This window comes from Cupressus sempervirens, chromosome 2, assembly GCF_028749045.1.
Source record: "Cupressus sempervirens isolate cs-2001-9-10 chromosome 2, ASM2874904v1, whole genome shotgun sequence".
In the NCBI taxonomy this organism is placed as follows: Eukaryota; Viridiplantae; Streptophyta; class Pinopsida; order Cupressales; family Cupressaceae; genus Cupressus; species Cupressus sempervirens.
Window position 1 is genome coordinate 82,940,015 of NC_143119.1, and position 21,791 is coordinate 82,961,805.

General features: G+C 33.4%; 1 protein-coding gene across 2 annotated transcripts in view; it reads right to left on the reverse strand.

Moving 5' to 3' along the window:
* The window catches only part of LOC149571147 (uncharacterized), a 53,117-nt gene extending 35,395 nt beyond the window's left edge, over nt 1-17,722 (reverse strand). Inside the window, exons 1-2 of one of the 2 annotated variants that reach the window (XM_089812720.1) lie at nt 17,080-17,722; nt 14,496-15,112 (exon numbers count right to left, since the gene is read on the reverse strand). In XM_089812720.1, the coding sequence (XP_089668846.1) occupies nt 17,084-17,494 (411 nt within the window). In that variant the 5' untranslated portion in view covers nt 17,495-17,722 and the 3' untranslated portion in view covers nt 14,496-15,112; nt 17,080-17,083. Of the gene's footprint in view, nt 1-14,495; nt 15,113-17,079 lie in introns of those variants that run through there. The other variant, XM_089812719.1, reaches the window with a different exon arrangement.
* Nucleotides 17,723-21,791: the final 4,069 nt, after the last annotated feature.

Here is a 21,791-nt window from a genome sequence, read left to right on the forward strand (position 1 = left end):
TAGTTTTCCTAATTCTAGATTCTCTTCTCAGCCAAACTAAGATGATCCCCCTATTCCTTCTAATTTCCCTAATCTGGCTCCTTCCTATTGTTTTCCAGTTAACCAATTTTTTCTCTGAACTCTTCCAATTCGTGGTAAAGCCATTTGATTGACCTGAAGTTGTCGATCATACTATTTCTAGCATTATTCAACAAATTCAAGCCAGTTTCCCTAGAATTATCCATTATTACCACCATTACTGGATCAATGAGATCCTCGAACTGGAGTTGCCCTTGTTTTTCTTCCAAAATTTGGGGGTTAATTATCTCTCTGACGATACCCATTTTGGTTGTTCTAACATTGAAATTTCTCCAGACCTTTCACCTATCCTTCATAACCACCTCTCCTCCCTCACCATCAATCTTCTCCTTCTCCTGATCCTAAGGATGGATAGGGGAAAGAGGAATGGTAGAGATTTTCGGCCCTAAACCCAACATCCCCTCAACATCCTTCTCTTTTTACCTCCTCCATTTTTTAGCCACTGGTTCCTCTTTCTTAATTTTCATCTCCTCCTCATCCTCTTCATCAGATTTCATGTTCTCCCCTTCCTCATTGTCATCTTCATCGCCCTTGCCTGAAGTTTTAGACCCATGTCCTCTAGGGCTCTTCTTTCTTGGGGTAATAGATGAGGGAAATTTCTTTTTTTGACTCTTTGGCCTTCTTACCAGAGGAAATGTTTTCCTCACCCTCCAAAATAATACTTTGGACATCCTCCATATCAGAGGAAAAGCTAGAGCTACTTGAGTCCACAAAAGCTTCCACACCTTGCAAAGGAGATTTGCTAATGGTCTGAGCTTTAAAATGCTCATAAATTAGAAGCAATAAACCCTCATGTAGGGTAAGATTCACTGAGGGTTTTTTCTTGAACCCAGTGATTGCCTTATTCATGGAAGTAAATAAATAAAAGGGGAAACAAATCTTGATGCCATGGTGGAAATGATTGAAAAAAATAAAGTAGTGAGTTCTCACTCGGTCAAATCTAGTATCCAAAGAAATGTACTCTATAATAGCATGTAAAACATACCTCCATATTTTTTTGATAAAGTCCATTTCATAATATGTTTCACATTTTACCAAATCATTCCTCTCCTCTAATTTATTTGCAAAATCCTTGACAGCATTCACCGACAACTTCTTATCTCTATAAAATTTAAACCCCTCAACCGAAATTTTAGAAACAACGGTAATGAAATCCTCTGTAATCTAAAATGAAACCCCCTCCACTTTAACCCTCCCATCCTTCCAAGAATTTACCATACTATTAGTGACCGCTAGGTCAAAACCATGGAGTTTAGCACATAATTTGCTATGCCTCCCTTCTCTAATTTCTCCAAAACTTTTGCCCTCTGTTTCCATTTTTCCACTTCACCAATAGGTTCCTTCCTACTTTGCTCCCCCACCATTTTAGAACCCCCCACACCAACAATTCTCATAAGCGTCGACCTCTGAGAACCCTTCTCAAGCCTTTGAAAACCTAGGTTTCTGCTACTCTGATAAGTGCCAATATATTTCTCTATACCCCAGAAAAGATAGTGGAGATATAATATTTAAATGTTATTATATAATTAAAATAATTATATATTTATGGTGTATTATATTTAATAAATAATATAATTTTAAAATTTTAAAAATTTAGGGTGAAATATTAAATATATGTTTTATTTTTAAGTTAGAAACTAATGTATCATTTCATATTTTATCTTATATATAGAATACATAGTGAAATCAAAATAAACTTTGCTTAAAATAATTATATAATAATATGTTATTATTTATTAAATAATACACTATCCCTCTAGAATAAAAAAAAGCCATATGGAAATATGTTTTTGAAGTATTAGATAGCAGCCAATAAGTACGGAGTACATAAAGGTTGAAGAATCAGCTAGAGGTAACCTCCCAATCAACTAACTGATACCTATTTTATACTTTGATAAATAAATAAGTTCAAGAACAAAACTATCACTACCATCAATTTTGTTATTGACTAGTAAATAAAATGGAAAAACATTCTAGCAGTAAAGAAACTTATTATTGTTATCAATCCAACATTTAGACATATATATAAAAATTAAAACCCCATAGGGAATCAAGTTCAGAGTGATTAACAACATAACAACAAAAGGAAAAAACATAACCAAGGCTTGCTTCCCTCATTCTTTTCTAGTGTCTCATCCTTCTTCTCCTCAAGCTCATCCTTGTTCACATCTACCCCCTTCTCTTTGACAAGTTTGTCCAGAAGTGTCTTCAACCAGTCCTTCGCAAAAAATCTGTGGATGGAATAGGTAGTCTCACTCTCCTTCCCAAAGTCTTTCTCGTCCTTATTCACCTACAGGAAATAAAGGGTAGTGGCAATAGAATGTATAACTTTTTGTATAACTTTTGTGGAGAATTTTGCCAGAGTGTCAAATTTTTGGCAGATGTCAATGTGATTGTTCACCATCTCCTTCATTGACTGCTCCATCCTATCTAACCAAAACTTGTTTTGACTCTGGCCATGGCTATGCTTCCCTTTTTTTCCCCACCTTTAGGAGTACCTTTCATGGGCGAGGTGATGCCCTCCCCGCCACTTCTAGTTGGGCAAGGGGCAACATCAATGGTATCAAAAATATGGAGGGACTAGGAGGGCTGGAGACAAGTTTCTTCCCAATGTCCTTATGAGGTTTCTTCCTCTTGGTGGGTTTTATGTCACTCTCAATAGACTCGGACCTAAAAGCCTATTTGGGGAGGACTTGAATTTCTCCAATTAGAGACATTTGCTAGTTCTCCAAGCATGTTGCTTGCTCTTCCTCGTATCCATATTTGAATCAATGAGGCTAATTTTATCCTTAGGGGCATTAATTTTCTTGGTTTTTTTATGGTTGGAACCAAGGCTAGGGTCCAAAGAAATTTAAGGAGTGACAGTAGCCAGTAGATTGACCAGGAGTGGCAGGTTTAGGGCAAGGTGGTAGATATACAATTTATTCATGAAACCTTGGTGAATGAGATAAAAGGGTTTACCCTCCTCTTTCTGTTTCCTAGCCTTATAGATATTATCTTCCATAGAATTCAAAAAGAGATACGAAAATAAATTATGATCTAGGTTTCTAAAATGATTGAGAATGGGGAAATGATAGTGATAAAGTACCTAAAAGCAATCCTCGAGGGTAATATATCTCATAATGGCATGGAAAATAAAATCTTAGGGCTTAGGAAGATCTTCTTTGTAGAACCCACCATGCATTTGAACTAGTTCCTCATCAAACTTGAAGAACTTCCATAGATTAGTTTGATCATTCACTTTGTCTTGCTTGCACCAATTCTTGTTTCCTAGGATAAATCCTCCAACCTTAGCAATAATCTCTTTTGTGATTTTGAAACCCCCATCCCATTGATGTTCACTTTTATATCATTCCATGAGTTGAAGTACTGCATCAAGATATTCTCATCATTCTTTTAAATCCCTTCCATAAATCATAATAAGCCACCCTCCCGCAAGTAAACCATCATAGCTTCACTCTTACAGTTGGCAATCTCCACTCCCACAAGTTCAATCTGATCACTAGTGCCCATACCTCCATGAATCTCAACCACCAACTCCTCAAAAAAATTTGAAATTGCCTTGTTGCAAGTTTGGCAGTTATTGAAAGTTAAATAAAAGGCATCAAAGATGAATATGTAAAGGCAGTAAAAAAAAACATCATAAGTCTGCAAGGTTTCCCAAAAATTGAAAAACCTCCCCCAATAGAACATTTTAACAATCCCTTTCGTTTTGTAATCACCTGTCACCTGCTATAGTTGAAGTGGGGTTTAGTTAAGGTGTCTTTATTGTCTTTTTAAGTGTGCTTTCTTATATCTAAGCAAATCCACTCTATTTGTCCTTTAACAAAAATAATTAAAGCTTGCGACAAGAGGATGATAAAAGAAAATCCTCATGTAATATTTCCAAATGATCACTTTATGAAGGGAAAACTTCTTTCCTTCTTGCTCATGCTGAAACTTGAAGATGTGCCACCTATTGTGATGCATCATGCAGTGTTTTGAGGAGTACACTCACCTTCCATCATCACTTGAGTTGATCATGGAATTTGGATGATGTCCTCCCATTTGATTAGCCATGTGACATTATGGCCAAATTTTGCCACTCAACCACCATGCCATTACCTTCATGATAAATGTGCTCCATGTAGACCCCTTAGCATCCCCCCATCAACTTGCAAATTTTGTCAATAATGACTTTGATTGACTAGCTACTCTGACCTTCACCTTTAACAACTTCAATAATTAACATCGAACCACCCTCAATAGCTAACCTTTTGATTCCTCTTGTTCTAGCAATTCACATTCCCCATAGAAGCACCAAGGCTTCAGATTCATTATTTGAGCCTCCTCCACTATTCCTAGTATAGGAAACCACCATTTTCCCCATGCAATTGCAGAAAACACCCGTAGCAGCAATGCTACCCACCATGGCCCAACTGTCAAAATTGAGTTTTAGCCAAGACACAAGGGGGTTCCACACTGTTCTACTCCTAGCCATAGCTTTGGAATTATCAAATTGTGCCACCTTTGGCCCTAAGTCCTAAGCATATACCCACATCATATCATATTTTCCTAGGGGATTCAAGGTGGGCTTCCACTACCAAATCCCACTACATTCTTTTAGAAGTCTACTAACCTATTGGGTCACCACTGAACTGGTAGTGGCTTTATCTCTAAAGTTTATGTTATTCACTCCTTTTAGATTTACCAAGAAACATACGATGGGATTATTTTCCATAGAATTTTAAGATAAGGGTGTAAAAATGAACTGTCATAGTGAACAAATTGTTACAAGCTTTCATTAGAACACCACTAGATCTCCCATAAGGTAGGGAACCCCCTCCACACATCTGAGGCAAAAGGGTAATGGATAAGAAGGTGTAGGGTAGAATCCACATCCTAATAACATAAAACACAATAGTTAGCTAGATGACATCCTCTCCTTTGAAGGTTATCCATCGTGAGGATAGACTCACATAAGGAAATTGAGTAGAAGAAATTTATCTTTGGTAGGATCCAACGGTGCCAAACCTCTGTCCAATCTCGCTAGGCCACCCCCCATCCCCCTACCAAGACAACACATATAAGCAAACTCCACTGCAAAATCACCCATGGGGGTATGTTTCCAAACCAAGGAGTCATCCATTGAGGTGAAAGGGATCCTATAACTCTAAAGGAGGTTTTGTAGTTCGAGGGAAAGGCTCATCCCAGTAAGCTCTTGATTCTGAATTTTAATCCATTGATGATCTAGGGTGATATAGCTTCAAGTCAAAGAACCATAATCATGAATACAAGTCAATTGCAAGGGTAGGAACCTAGTGTGCATGAGGCGATTATCTTAGAGTCATTGGTCTTCATAGAAATCAATGGTGTTTCCATTCCACACAATCTAGTGACAACCCATCTTCAAAAATTTCTAGGTGTGCACCACATTATTCCAGATTTTAGAACCTAGGGGGAGAACATGTGTTCATAGAGAGTGATGGAATGGTTCCCCTCCCAAGTACTTGGCCTTTACAATGTTGCACCAACTTCCCTGAGAATTCAATAATCTCCAACCAATCTTTGGTAGGAGGGCCTTATTCATATGTCCTATCCTTCTTATATTCAAACCTCCAAGGGCTTTAGAGTGACATATTTTTTCTCACCTCACCAAGATCATCCAAGACTTCACTTCAGTGTCAGACCATAAGAAATTACAATGAATTTTTTCAAGAATGTCTCTAAGTTTACCAGGAAGTTTAAAAATAAAGAGGAAGTACACTAGGATGCCTTGCAATGAAGCTAAAAGAAGATGGAGTTTCCCCACTCTACTTAGAATCTTTCCTTCCCAACCTATTAGCTTTCTCTGGAAGTGTTCAACCAGGCCATTCCAGTACTGATTATAGACCTCTTTAATTGTGAGTGGTAGACCAAGATAAGTATCCAAGAGAAATGACTCTTGGCATTCTTGAAATTTTGGTCAGCTTTCCCTCAGACTAGCAACAGTGTTGAAAAAATACACTTTTCTTTTTTGATTATTTATGCATTGCCCAAAAACCATTGCATACTAATTGACGATTGCTTTCCACTCCCTAGCTTCATGAGCATAAGAGATTCCAAATAAAAAGGTGACATCAACAAATTGTTGGATAGTTTGTGGTGGGCACAGGGACACAGGTTTAACTCCTTTAATTCTACCAGAGTTAGTCATGCACACTAAATGTTTTCTTAGGACTTCCACCACAATGATGAATAGGTAAGGTGATAGGGGGTCACCTTGACAAAGAAGAGAAGAAACTGCCAGGAGCTCCATTAACAAGCACCAAAAATGTGATAGTGTTCACCACATTTTTTTAAATTCTGATAACATTCTCATTGAATCCAAGTTTAGAGAGAATAGTGAAAAGAAAATTCCTCCTAGCCTTATCATAAGCTTTAGAAATGTCCAATTTAAGGGTCATTCATGGTTGCTTGCTCCTTTCCATAGAATGAATTATCTCATGTGTGGTTATGACTACATCAAGAATCTGTCTCTCTAGTACAAAACCATTCAGGTAGGGTCATATTAACTTATCAATAAGGGTTTTGAGATGATTTACCATGATCTTCACGAGGACTTTATAAATCATGTTGCAAAGACTAATGGGTCTAAAATATTTGAGACATCTAGGATCATGCTTCTTAGGGACAAGAACAATGAAATTTTGATTGAGTTTTATCAATAGTTTTCTCATTCTGACAAAGTCTCTAGCAGCATGGACCACATTTTACTCAACCATATCCCATAATTCCTGAAAAAAAAAAGTTAGGGAAACCCATCAAGACTAGGGAATTTGTATTGATTCATGTTGAACACTGACTTTCTAACTTCCTCCTTAACCTTACCAGTCATGTCCTCATTCATCTAGTTATTTACCACTGGATTAGACAACTTCAAAATATCATTTTGCAAGTTACTATTGGCCCAAACAATAGGGGGGGTTGTAGATTTCCTAGAAATAGTTATTGGCTTTAACTTCTATCTCCTCCACTTCTATCTCCTTACCACTATTGTCCACCAATAGGTTTATAGTGTTTCTCTTTTTTCTCCTTGATGTTGATCTATGGAAGAAGGTTGTATTTTGGTCACACTCCTCCAACCACTGCACCCTAGATCTCTATTTCCAGAAGATTTCCTCTAGATTCAAGAGTCTTCCACCTATCTCGACACTCCCTCTCCTCTTGTTGGTGCTTAGTATTAGCATTGTCTTGTGCAATTTGATTTTGGAGAGATTCCACCTTCTTTTTAGTAGACTTCTTTTCTTTGGAGATGTTCCCAAATGAAGGTTTACTCCATCCACTCACCTCTTTCCATATTCTATTGAGTTTTCTGGCAATATGGAGCATAGCTCTTCCTTCAACCAAATCCTTCCACCACTGCACAATACAGTCCCTGAACTTTGTGTGCGAGTACCACATAATCTCATACTTGAAGGGCCTTCTTCTGGTAGGTTGACTCGATGTCCATGAGAACAATAGCATAGAGTGATCTGATATGGTCCTCAAACCTACCATTAAGGATGTATATTATAGAATGTCCTAGCCAGAAGAGTTAAGGGCCCTGCCAAGCCTTACCTAAATTAAATTCTTCCCCAATCTATTGTTGGATCAAGTGAAAGAAGAACCTTAGAAGATTAATATTAGTCAAGTCATTCCTTCTAAGGAATCCCTCCAAGTCTTGCATGCTATCAAAAAAATCCTCCAAGCCCTCGATTTTCTCTAAAGGGTAGAGCAAGGTACTGAAATCCCCCATGCAAAGAATATTTTCCTATCTCATAGTATAAGCCACCTTAGTAGCCTCGTCCTAGATAGCTAGTCTACAATTTGGAGTATTGAGAGCATATAAATTAAATAGGTTCCAACTACCAAAATGGAAGGTGAAACTCATGACCAAAAAATGTGTATTAAGGAGGATAACCAACCCCACCACCTTATCAGGGCTCCATAGTGTAGCAATACCACTAGAAGCTCCATTAGAATTACTATAAGAAAATTTAGCACTTGGCAAAATTTAAGTAGCCACACTAGAGAAAATCTACTCTATCATTTTCACTTCCTACAAAAGAATCATATAAGTATTAAGTTCAATGATTTTTTGTTTAATTTCATGATGCTTCTTGGGGCTATTAAGCCCTCTCATATTCCAGTATATGATCTTCATCTCTTATGATTTTTGGTTTCCTTCATGGATTTTTGTTTCCCTTGTGTTATATCCTTTTTATTTTTCTTCTGGTGGATGTTCCTTAATAGAGGTCTCCCAACCCTCGTGGTTGACCGAACATCAACCCTAATTCCTCCTTTGGGATTTCTCTTTAGGACCATCTATTTAGCATCATTTCTGAAGAAGTGAAGACTTGGAACCTCTGAGGTGGGGGAAAGTATTTCAACACTACCTAGGAGTGAGACCACCAGGGTTCCATTTGTGATTGGTGAGCCAATTCCCATGTTTGGGATGTGTTACAAGGGCTAAGAATGCCATCTGCCTCCATCTCTTGGCTCAACAGTTCTCCACCAGGTTGAGCCAGTTGTAAGGCTAGCGTGTCAACAATCTCCTCCTCTTCATGCTCAACAACATCCTTTCTGTCAATTTGATCACAAATGATCTCCTCACCTTGCCCATCAACATCCTCCTTTATAGGGGTTCTAAACCTCTCATCTTATTTACTAGTAGCTTTATTCAGATCATGCAGATCTACCATGCAAGTTTTTGTCAAACTTAACTTACCAATTCCATATTCTCTTATCTTTTGGACTAGTTACCCATTTCAACTATTTTTGAGCTTTCAACCACCACCACACTTGGTGAGGAAACTTTGTTCTTAAGTTTCTTTCCCTTCAAGAAATCAACAAACAAATGACCAAACATGTTGCATTTTTGGAAAAAGCAAGTAGCATTCTCATAGAGTAATAGTTGTGACCAGGTAGCCCATTTATATTTCAGATCCAACGTGGTCAGCAATGGTTTGTTCATACCTACATTCACACAAAACCTGGCCAAACCTAGTTTAGTCTTGGAGCTAGTCATTATATCCATTTTTATGAACTGTCCAAAGGAGTTTCCAATCCATGTAAACACATGCTCGTCCCATAACTCCAAGGGGAGTCTCGTCAATCTTATCTAGATCGGGGCATATATGAAGAGATCACTCTCTAGGGTCAACCTCGATTTCCATTTCGCGAGCAAGAATTGGTGCTTGTCAAAGTGCTAGGAGCCCACCATGATCAAATCATGATCTCTTTTTGAAGTGAATATGAACACAAAGAGGGAGCTAGCCATTATGGAGATGGAAACCCAATTTTTAAGATTCTTCCTCATCGAGCACCATTTTCTCACCACATCCACTGTAGGTTGGAATTAGACAAACTTTCCAACAAGGCATTGGGTAAAACCCAAGGAAATCAAATCAACCACTAAGTCTAGTAGTGAAATTAGAGGTTCGATAACTCTAGACGAAAATGTGGGTTTTTATCTAGAGTCCATAGGTATCTTGGATCCAACAACAACCCCAAGACAATTTGACTTTGGGGTCGTCACCACTTCAATTGCCACCATGGAACCACCTATGAGTTTGGGTCCCAAATAGGTACAGTCATCAAGAACAACACCTAGTTTTGTCAGACCAAGAATTTCCCCTTCATGCAAGATGTGAGCATTCTAGTACATAGCAAAAAAACTAGTTCCAGACTCGGACACATAGGGGTTGGCTCCAGGAGGGGGTTAACTGTGGGGGAGATCTTTCTCCTTGAAGACTAAGAGGGCATGGAACTAGGATGAAGACCAAAGATGGCAAAAAGTTGTAGAGCACAGAGCCAGAGATTCAAACTATAGTGTTAAATTTGAGATTTTACACGAGGATATGCTACTTCTATACAGATGGAAGAATTGATTACACTTTCTAGCAAGAAGGCAAAGAGATAATAAATACTTCATTTAAATAAAGTGGTTAGAAATGTGGTCTAATCATCATAATGCAAGAAAAAGTAAAATGCAAGATAAGCATCAAGTTCAAAATGATAGTGACAACATTGCTTAACATGAATTTGTGAAAGGGAAAAAAAAGAATGTAAGTTAAAAAAGAGAATATAAGGATAAACATAAAGCTAAAAATGCACTTTAAAGATCACCATCTACTAGCTTTGTTTTTTTGGAATGGATTTTATTTATTGTATTTGGGGTAGGTTTCTAGTTATTTGTTGATTCTTCAGCAAATGAAACTTAATTTTTTTTATTTTTAATGTAAATTTTATATTTTTCTAATGTTTATATGCAAGATTTTTTGTTTTTAAAATTATGAAAATAATTTTACTTTTTTGTTTGATAGGCTAAAAAAATTTGGGAGATTTACATGACTAGTATTTTTGGATGAACTATATATAAATATGAAATCCATAATTATATATATATATATATATATATATATATATATATATATATAGCTTGATGCTTAGGTTTTATTATTTATTTATTTCTATTTTTATATGACAATGTTCTAGTTGATTAAACTAGTGATTAATCTTTGCTATTTAACTAATTTTTATTTTTATTTTCAAGTTTAGATTTTTTAATCTTTATTTCAATTTGATAAATTAAATTTATTTCACTTATAAATATTTTTATATTTAACAATATAAATTTTAAAATATTTAAATATGTATATAGTTTAATTGATTTTTTTAATGTTAATCAAATAATAATTAAATTATATTAAGTATTTTCATTAAAAATTCTATTAAATTTTTAAAATTTGTAATCTTAAACTATTATAACTTATGACAAATACACACAAAGCATTGTGTGGCACTTGTTTAACAATTTAAGACTCATCCAAACGAATAAGAAGATATCCATAGAAAAAATTGTGATATCAAATAATATAATATTTTTAAATGAAATAATAAAAAATAAAATAATATATTAGATTACTATTTATTTATTATCGTTTACCTAATTTCTAAAATATAAATATGTTAGATAATTAATCAATTAATAAAAAGAAATATAACCTAAATTATAAAACATACATTTAAATAACTTCTAAAAATATCTTAAAAGTAACAAAGACAAATTTGTTATTAAAAACAATTTAATTCAACGTTAAAAATAAAGTAGAAGCATTCTCAGGATAAATTCTTTATTAGTCACTACCTATATATATGCAGGGAACTAATGTTCCTAGTGGCTTTTGTCAATTAATTTTGATCACTATAACTATTGCACTACTAAAGTTTAAAAGACAAGTTTATTTTAAAATTAATTTTTTTTTTCCAATTGGTTAGCCTATATTTTCCTAGGGTTTTATTATTTTTTTATTCTAAAAAATACAATAGTAAAATATCCATCGTTTCTGGAAAGTTCTATACTAGTCTTGAATGATTGCTAGGTTTCTATGTCCACTGCCATCAAGAGAGATTTTCAGAGATTTCTAATGTTACAACCTTCAAATTTTTTGGAGAGGGATTTCCACCATAGTGACAACTATGAATTTTCTAAGGTTTGGATCGTACTTCCTCCAAAATCTGCAGTAATACTACTGTAAGGGTGACAATGCCAAAATTTGTCACATGTGTTGTCATATCCTCGTCCATAAGAATGTTGCTTGGTTTTATATCACAATGTACAACTTGTAGAAAATAATTATGATGCAGATATTCTAATCCATGGATTGCTATGCTCAATATCTCCCTTATCTCCCTTAAGCTTGATTTGTAATCAATGGAATGCAACACTATCTCCAAATTTCCATTGCACATGAACTCTAAAACAAATAATTTGAATATGAACCCTAAAAAGAAAGATATGATTTTTACTAGATTCATGTGCCTTACTTTTGCCAACACTACACTTTGCATTCCCTGATGAAGCTCTTGTTGACTTCCTTGTTTTCCAAATTTAGCAGTTTGAAAGCAGTAACTCTACCATCAACCATAATGCCTTTGTACATTGTGCCAAAGCAACCAGTTAGTTTTTCTGGTTAAATCCATCTATTGCATCAAGGATTTCTTAATAGGAAATTCCCATCATCCATGAGTTGAACAGGGTCAAAATTTCACTTTCAACAACATGCTTGACCTTTTGCTTCATGTAAATCTGTCCAAAGGTCAATAGACAAACTAATAGGAAGGCAATTGCAGCACATATCGGTGCTAACATTTGAATTATGTAGATAGGCTCCTTAGGCTGAGTAGTATGAACAATGCATGTAGGTAATTGCATCCATTTCCCACACAAACCCATATTTCCCACAAATGATGCAACTATTAAATTCTTAAAGATGCCTACTTTTGGGATTTCTCCATTGAAGTTATTGAGAGACAAGTTCAAGCTTTGGAGCCAATTCAATGAATTTAGAGACACGTGGATCAAACCTGAAAGTTTCTTGGATGACACATTATACTAATAAGACTTTTTAATCCACTGAGAGTATTTGATATTGTCCCATGGCCCACAAATCCTTACACGAAGGATCTTACCCTAATGCCTCCACTACTTCAAACATTGTTGTCATAGGATCTTACCCTATGTCAAATCCTAACCTAACAATGCAAGAAGGTCCCAACGACTGTAGATGTAAGGTCCATGCAGGAGGTGAAGGGCAGTCATGATGCTAAGGAGTTGTATATGTTCATATGGAATTCTAGAGCTTCCCTTGTTTCTATCAGAATAGGAGGGTTTCATGTCTTTGGCGGACTTGATTTCTTTGAGCCTATTTTAGCTAGAAGAAATGACTAGAATGTTATGCATTTTGCAAACCATTATTCTACCAATGGTGATGGTACTAGTTTATGTTCTTGTTTCTTTCAAACACAATCTTGTGACCACAACTCAGATAGGTGAAATACATTACTTGTTTCTTAATACACTAGGTAGCAATTTGAGGGAAGATAGACTTTGTTTTTCATTCAAATTTTATTGCACTTAAAAGCGTATATTTTGTTATAGTGAAGAGAGTACATTTGTTCATTTTGTAATGAATTCTAATAAATATATTATATTTTAATATTATACAAATAGGTTATTTAAAAATTAAAATTTTATTACTATTATTGCTAATTTTTATAAATGTAATTAATTTTATACAAATATAATTAGTTTTAAATTTATTTTATAATTCTTTTAATAATTTAGTCTATATAGCACATCATATACAAAGATTACAAACTATACATATAATTTATTTAAAAAAATAATTATCCCTATTTAGCAATCCCTAAAAAGACTAAGGAGCTAATTACATTTCTTGACACAATGAATTAGTGACTCGTAGCGGATCTTTGTGAAAAGATGCACTACAATTAACTATCCAAATCCATTTTATATTTCCCTTGTTCTATAATTACTTTTCAGTAGCATTTATTTCCACAATACTAATATTTTACCTTCAACTTATCATAAGATTTGAATATTATTTTCTCTTGTTTCTTTTCCTATTTATCACTATTTCCATTTCATCTCCTATATAACAACATTTTGATAACCTTGTATCTTCTAACCTTTTTAAAACATTTTTTATAATTTCCCGCTTTGTGCTTTTCAGTAGCATTTATTTCCACAATACTAATATTTTACCTTCAATTTATCATAAGATTTGAATATTATTTTCTCTTGTTTCTTTTCCTATTTATCACTATTTCCATTTCATCTCCTATATAACAACATTTTGATAACCTTGTATCTTCTAACCTTTTTAAAACATTTTTTATAATTTCCCGCTTTGTACTTCTCACAATAGGCAGGGACTCCTGCTTGAATAGAGCTCTTGTTATCTTTAGTCAACTATATGGAAGAGGGGACGTCATGTCTTAAGCCGTCACATTTTCCCAAAATATGAAATCTCTAATAAATATGAAAATCAGGGAACCTCTAATAATTATGAAAATTGCCAAAAAAAAACACCAATTTGAACTTTTGGGAAAAGAAGGGCATCAAATTACAGAATCACAATTTAATTATTACTCCCTGCCTTGCGCTTAGGGTACTAATGTTTTCGGTGATGGACATGATTATTTTTTTTTTACAACAAGTATTTTTAAAGTTGGAAAATCAATTAATTTTTTAATTAATTTTGAGTCAGTAATTTCTAATTTGTGATTGGTTGATAGCAATTATGCTGGGTAAAAATACCATTTTTACACAAAAAAAATTGGGGAAAAAGGTTTCCGGAAACTTCTCTCTCTTTTCAAGAGGAATTCTAGAATTTTTAGTCCAACTTCGTCGGTGTGCAACAGTTCTATGGTCTTGTTGAAACTCTGCAATTCCCAAGCTTCCACTCACAAATCACAGATATATAGGAAGCAGGGATCAACATGAATAACAACTGGCAATAACATGATCTGAGAGCAACAGTTGTGCTTGCCTGCCTGCCGTGCCAATCTCCAGTGTTATTGCTTAAAAACCCCCATAAGCAATCAGCCATAAAAAATATGATATTAATAACATCAAACACTAGTTCTCTCAGAAGACCTCTTCATGTTCTCCTTCTTTTCCCTGCCTTTTTAATTATAACAAGGACAATCCTGTAGTCCAGGCCCAAAAACCTTCCTGCCCATGCTTATCCAAGTTTGAAAGAAAATTTGAGCACAAATAGCATGCCTACCCCTCGAAACCACAAGAAATCTAAAATAAAACACTATGCATTTATCTTTCTCCCCAGCAAATGAAATGGAGAGAAATATATCCGTCCTTTCTACAATTGGTGGGAGGCATTCTTACTTCCAGCTAAACTAGCTGGATGTTGAAAATTATCACGGTCATCTCTACATGGTCTTGGTAGGGCTGTGGCTACTGTTGTGGATCTATATATTCAAGTGGGAGGAGTGCAAAAATGCAATGCCCTTCCATAGTCTAATAGTGTCTTTCTCTATTCCGCTGGTCCAACCAGTGGATGAGAGCAAGAACAATGGCTCCAACCAGTGATTGGTTCCTTTGATCAGGCCCTTGCTGTTGCATGCACCATCATCAGCATCCATAATGAGAAGGCCCCTGTAGAAATTTGGTGCATAAGAAACCTATAGATGCTAGAAATGGAGGGCTCTGTAGAACAATGAAATACAACAGATGGGTGTCATTAAATGAATCATGTTAATGTCTGTCACAAATTTCAATTGCCACGTTTTAGAGAAAGCAATGTGTTATGCTTTACTGTGTGCAATTTCCACATGTAATGGAGCTCGTTTCTGATACTACGTCTGACAAATTTACTAACACAAATGTGTCAATTGGCTGCAAAGTAAAATTCAAAATACTCCTATCTGAGCCAAAGAGCTAATTTAATTTTCAGACCTAACTCAATTTAAACATCGAGACATTTTAACTTACATATTTTTTTACTATATGTTTCAATGTAATATTTGTAGTATTTAGAAAAAACAATTACAAATATAAAATTTAAAATTTTAGATATATGTATAGATATACAAAGTTGTAAAGAATGGAAGTTGTATGAATAATTGTTTATAAGTATTAAAATTTATTATTATTTAAAATTTCAAAAATATATAATAACTATTATTAAAAAAAAATTGAAACAACTTTAATAAAATGAATGAAAGATTACAAAAATTCACTTTTTTAATGACATATTTTTTTAAACTTTTGTTTTAAAAGAAAATTAAGATTTAAAATTTATCAATTTTTATATATTTTATTTTAATTTCATATCTTAATTTGAATACTTATTTTAATTTCTCAAAGTTAATTTACTAAAGAACTCAATTATATTTATGTTTAGTTTTATAACTAAAAACTATTTATTTAAAATTTCAAAAATATATAATAACTATTATTAAAAAAATTGAAACAACTTTAATGAAATGAATAAAAGATTTTAAAATTCAATTTTTTTAATAACATATTTTTAACTTTTGTTTTAAAAGAAAATTAAGATTTACAATTTATCATTTTTTATATATTTTATTTCAATTTCAAATCTTAATTTGAATTCTTATTTTAATTTCTCAAAATTAATTTACTAAAGAACTCAATTATATTTATGTTTAGTTTTATAATTAAAAACTATTTATTAATTAAAATTGCATAATTCATATTTTTCTTTGATTTTTTTGTCATTTTTCCACAAACATCCCAAATGAAAGACCTTTTTTCAAACCTGTTGTTTAGGGGCAATGGGTATATGTATCAAAATACTATTTCATAAGTATTTTGTGACCACAGTTTGCATACAATGGATACAATTGTATGACTTTTCTTCATGTGTTTATCAGTTTACTATACTACACTTTAGACAATATAAATTTTATTAACAACTATGGCTAAACCAATACATACAACACACAGACTTGCATATTCTTACATATCCTATAAATATTAAATATTTAAACATCTAACTTTGATACGTATAACAACCCTCCTTCAGACTCCCAAGGCAAGGACTACGTTCATACAGAGCTCTTGTTTTTAAATGAAGCAGGCACTTTAGTAATTTAATTATTATTTTTTGAAGCAGGCGCTTTAGTCATGAAGGAGGGAATGGAAGCTCAAAAGTGGATTTTAGTCATTGAGGTTGATAATTCAGCGTTTTATCCATCAAAATAAATAGTGTTTTCTTTTTCGGAATAATGAAAGTGCATTTAAGTGTTTTCTTCTTCGGAATAAACAAAGTGCATTTAGAGCCAACATGCCACCTTAATTTTAATGCCTTGCCAGAGCTACACATATTTTCTCCAAAAATAACCTCTAAAATGCCCATTAAAAACATAATGTGAAGAATTGTATTTACGTCAACCGCATCATTTCATTTCAGTAGAAAAAACGATTTACAGAAACATTTCAAACCATAAAACACAACCATTCATGTAACTAATAATTTTTTGTCCGGAATCACTCATTAAACCGAAACCAGAAAAGACTTCGTGAAAAAAACGAAAAAAAAAAAAACGTTAAAACTGAAACCCTGACTCAGAACCCTATTTCGCCATTAAAGCACTAAATAAGCACCTCAAGAACAGATAAAGAAACCTGTAAAAAAGCCAGAAGAATACCGATTTAGCAAAAGAGCTGCAGCACTGGCCGTGTCGAGGGCAGGTTGAGATCCGGCATCTCTGAATCGCCATTTTCTTCCTCTTCCAAAGACGCACTCTGCCTTTTCACGCCTCGTCTGGAGTTCAGAGTCATCACCGGCTGTGCCTTTGATGCGGTGCAGGGTTTGAGGTCGCGGTTTCCATTCCCGGCGCTGCAAAAATCTTCCCACTCGAACGACAGCCGCCACGCAGGATTTGAACCACCCGCCTTCAAAGAATTTAGGGATTTAACAGCATTTTGCTTTCGGAGAGCAGGAAATTGCTTACTTGTTTCCCTAATTCGCTGGATCAGAGCAAAAAATTCGTCCACTTCCGCTTCTTCTTCTTGTTCTTGCGATGGCTGCTTTTTCGGGTCTCCTCTGCGATCTGAGTCCATAACACCTGTCAAAATCAAGATTTTCTGTGTGGATCCTTTCAGAAGAGAGGATTAAATAATAGCTAAAAGTGATCTCGAGTGCTGTAGGCATTCAATGTATGCAAATGCAAGGCTGGTCGTGGTACAGTGGTTAACAGGGGCATGTTCAGGATGCTTCCGTAAATAGTAAGTGGGGAGGAATTGATGTGATATTGATAAGTACAAACCTGCCAATGTAGCTATTGCAGTGACAGCAGAATTGTGTGGGTGCGGTGGTTTAGACACGCGGCACAAGCTTTGTGACGCGTCATCCCGTGGTCTCGAGAATCTGCAAAAGGAAAAAGCTTTCCTTGCAGTTTTCAATTTGACGTTCTGCTGGTAAATGTTTATAGAACTATCAATATGACAAATAAATTTATCAGTAAATTATCAATATTTGTTATTTGTTATAGGCAATTTAGTATTTTATTTAGTGATGTATAATATATGTGATATATATATATATATATATATATAATAGTTTATATTTATATGTTTCTCTTTTTTTTTCTGTTTAGATATGTTTTTATTTTGCATTTTGATAATTGCATATTTATATTAATTTAAAAATTTGTTAAAATATAATATATAATAAATTTTAAAAACTCTTTTTAAATATAAATATATTAATTTTTAAATATGTTAAAGCATATACATAAATTTAGAAACTTGTTTCTTTATTTGAGACTTTTGTATAGATTACTAATTACTAATTATAAGTTATTCATAGATAATTTTGCATATATTATTAATTAATATTTATTATTTTTAAAATTTTAAACTTAAAATGATCTATTGAATTGTTTTAAAACAAAAAAATTGACAATCAACCTTTTTCTTAAAAATATTAGCAGTCATGAAAAAATATATATCAGGAAGGGGCAGCCATCAAATTTCAGGCCTAGTTCCCGAATGCCAATGGGCATTAATTTTTTTGTATTAAAAATTGAAAAATATAAAGTCGTGTTGTTATTATTTAAAAAGTATTTTTTGTACACAAATTTCAATTTTGTGATTGGCCAATGTTATTTTTGCTAGGGATTAAGGCATTGGAAAAAATAAAATAAAAAATAAAATCAGCCACCACACCGACACATTCTGGAAGCCGCTGGAGCTCAATGACTCATTCTTCAAAGAATACTATGGAACCAAGGGACTCAATATGAGCAGTCCGAGAGTGAAGGATAAAAGACAAAACTAAAGGTTTGGGCAGGACATCCTCTGCAAATTAGGCTTCTCATGCGCAGATATCCCTTACAAAGTACGCTTGTCAGGATTTTCAAAATCATATACATTTTGCAACATTTGTTTCCATTTCTTTTATTGGTTCCTTTAGACATTTTAAAAGTACAAAGCAATTTTCCATAGGTTTCTTACTAAATATGTTTTTTCTTGATCTTTCTTCCTTGATTTCTATTTAAGATTTTGAAATTATGTTATAACCTTTGCCAAAATTCCCTTTGCCTGGGCCCTAGAATAGGCTATTAGAAGCATAATATATGAACATATTAATAACAAGATTTGCACAAATTTATTTGTTGAGATTGTTGAAAATCTTCAAGCTAATGCAATTGACATGTGTACTTTTGAATTATACATCCTTCTTTTTTTTTCAAATTAATTTTTTTGGAAAACACTTTGTTTTCTTCACCTTTTTGTTTGAATTTACAACAATGTGTGCAGATAAGTAAGATCATATGCTAAAATTTGGAAGAAAAGAAATTTCATTGTAATTTGATATTTTTAAAATACCTTTTGTATGGAAAAAGAATTAACAAACCAAGTGTGACTATGCACATAAAAGAGTTCTTTTAATGCTATAAAAATTATGTCATGCCTAAAATGTTTGATTAGACCCTTTGTGTTCTCCTAAATAATTCTTTAGCAACTCTCAATCAATTTTATCTTTTACATGTCTTTTAATCCTATTCTTGAAGATGCTCTAGATGAGAAACAATTGCACCAATATGTTCACACAACTAAGTCACTAATAATCTTCATTGTGAACCCAAAGACTATTATAGCAATCGATATGATTAGCTTAGCCATTTCTGAAATGACCTTCATTCTATCACAACACTTTGGCCTCACACATTCCCTCATCACAGAATGCACTCTCTTTGGAACCCAGATCCAAAACATAGCTCACAAAAGCTCAACTGGTGTTAATGATAAAGAAGTTCCAACTTTAAATATTCTTCACCCAAAATTATGTCTGTAATTTGTTAAAAAAGGAAGTATTGTTACTTCAAGGTAACCAACCTAAGGCAAATGTCCTCTACATGCATAAGTTTACTTCTATTGTTTATGCCCTCAAACTGCGAGTACATCCCATGGACATGCACCACTAATTATTATAATTATAATTTTTTATTAATAATGTAACATCATGTTACTTAAATGTGATAATATATTATATAGTAATATAACATTAAAAAAACAAATATAACTATAGTTCAAGATAGTAATATTATGATTAAATAAATAACTAGTTCGTAAAATCATTAAATTGTTATTATACAAACATAATATAATAACACTATTGAACAACAAAACATTTAAATCCATGTATTGTCCACTCTATGTGAATTAGTCATTCTAACAATTTATTTTATGCTTTCTAATATTTAATGATGACACAATGATATTTGATATCATATCCATAATTTGGTTAACGCTTCTTTTTACATGTGAAATTTTCAAGTCTTTGGAACATGAGAACTAGAAGCCATCTTAATTGATTCCATTTTTTAGGAGACATGAAAAGTTAAAAATTGTCCATTTTTTTTAGAGTTGCTTAATGTTTTTATTCTAGAGTATACTAGATCTTATCAAATTTATTAGTTAAATAAATAATGAAAGTCAACTGCATCAACTAGACTAAAACATGGTGTGTGACCTCAATGAACACCTATATGTTCTAGTTACTTCTCAAACTATGCTCTTGAATATTTTAGTTATACAATCCTAAGGCTAAAGGAACAATTGTGTACAACATTATCTTCCTATTTTTTGAACATGTTGTGTCTTAGATGTATTATAATCTATGGAACTCACTTGCAAGGATCTGACTTCCAATGTTTCTCAATGTATTTAACTTTTGAGAGTCAGTTGATTCCAAGTCTAATATTCTTATCAGAATAAATTTCACTATATTTTCTACATGTTTATATGTGTTACAAAGTTTTGAGAGCTATATAGGTTATTCAGATCAGAGTAGATTTCTTGTATGCGCCCTCTTAAGATGACTTTTTGCCACAAAATAAAAGATTTAAATTTTTTAAAAGGAAGATGAAGAACAAATGCTTTGATAAAATAAAGCATCCCTACATTTAGCATCAACCAAAATAGCAATTTATGAAGAATGCATTTACTATGCCTCTATCTCTCAATCTGAGGCTACATTGATATGATGCTTCCATATGTGTTTTTTAAAATTGTAGATATGAAAAAATTGTAAAATTTAACAAATTTCTATTCCTAACATTGATACCTACAATTATTTTGTATAGATATACTTAGTCACTCTTTCTTTTAATTCTCTCTTTTATCATAACAAAACCTTGCACCTTGCACCTTCATTCCCTATTTTCCAACCTTGCACAAGGCAGGGACTTTTGCTCACCCAGAGCTCTTATTTTTCATTTCTCACTAGTATATTTGGGGTCAATTTGTGACGGTGGTGTAATTTTTGGTCATTTTCATGTTTTTTTTTTTGCAATTTGTAGTTACAAGGTGATTAGATGCTATTTCGAGCAAAGATAAAGTTTTGACACAATAATGTTTCATGTTTAACACCATTCACTCACACGTGGATAAACCAATAGATGGCTAAGTTGAAGGAAAATAGAATTTCATTGAAATATGAACTAATGAAAGATGTACAAGAACCAAATGAACTTTGGCATAGGTGTTTGATCCTCGATAGCTTTCATTTTAGCATTCAAGTTTTCAAGATTGGTCAACACCCTCTCTTGCAGACCTCTCATGTTAAGCACTTTTTGTATTGTTTCAACACCATGTTGTTCCTTATGAGCTAATAGGTCTTTAGGTGCATTTTATTGTAAAACATTAATTTTTTTGAACAATTGTAAACTCTTAAAAGATGCATTCTTGTTTTCCATTACCATTGATGGGCTTCCCTTGAACAAAATCAAAATGAAGAGGCATAAATACACCAAATTTTTCTTTCAAAACCATATATGCAAATATAAACAATAAGTACAACATGTCCATGATTTTTGTAGATATACAATTAATTACACCAAATTTTTCTATC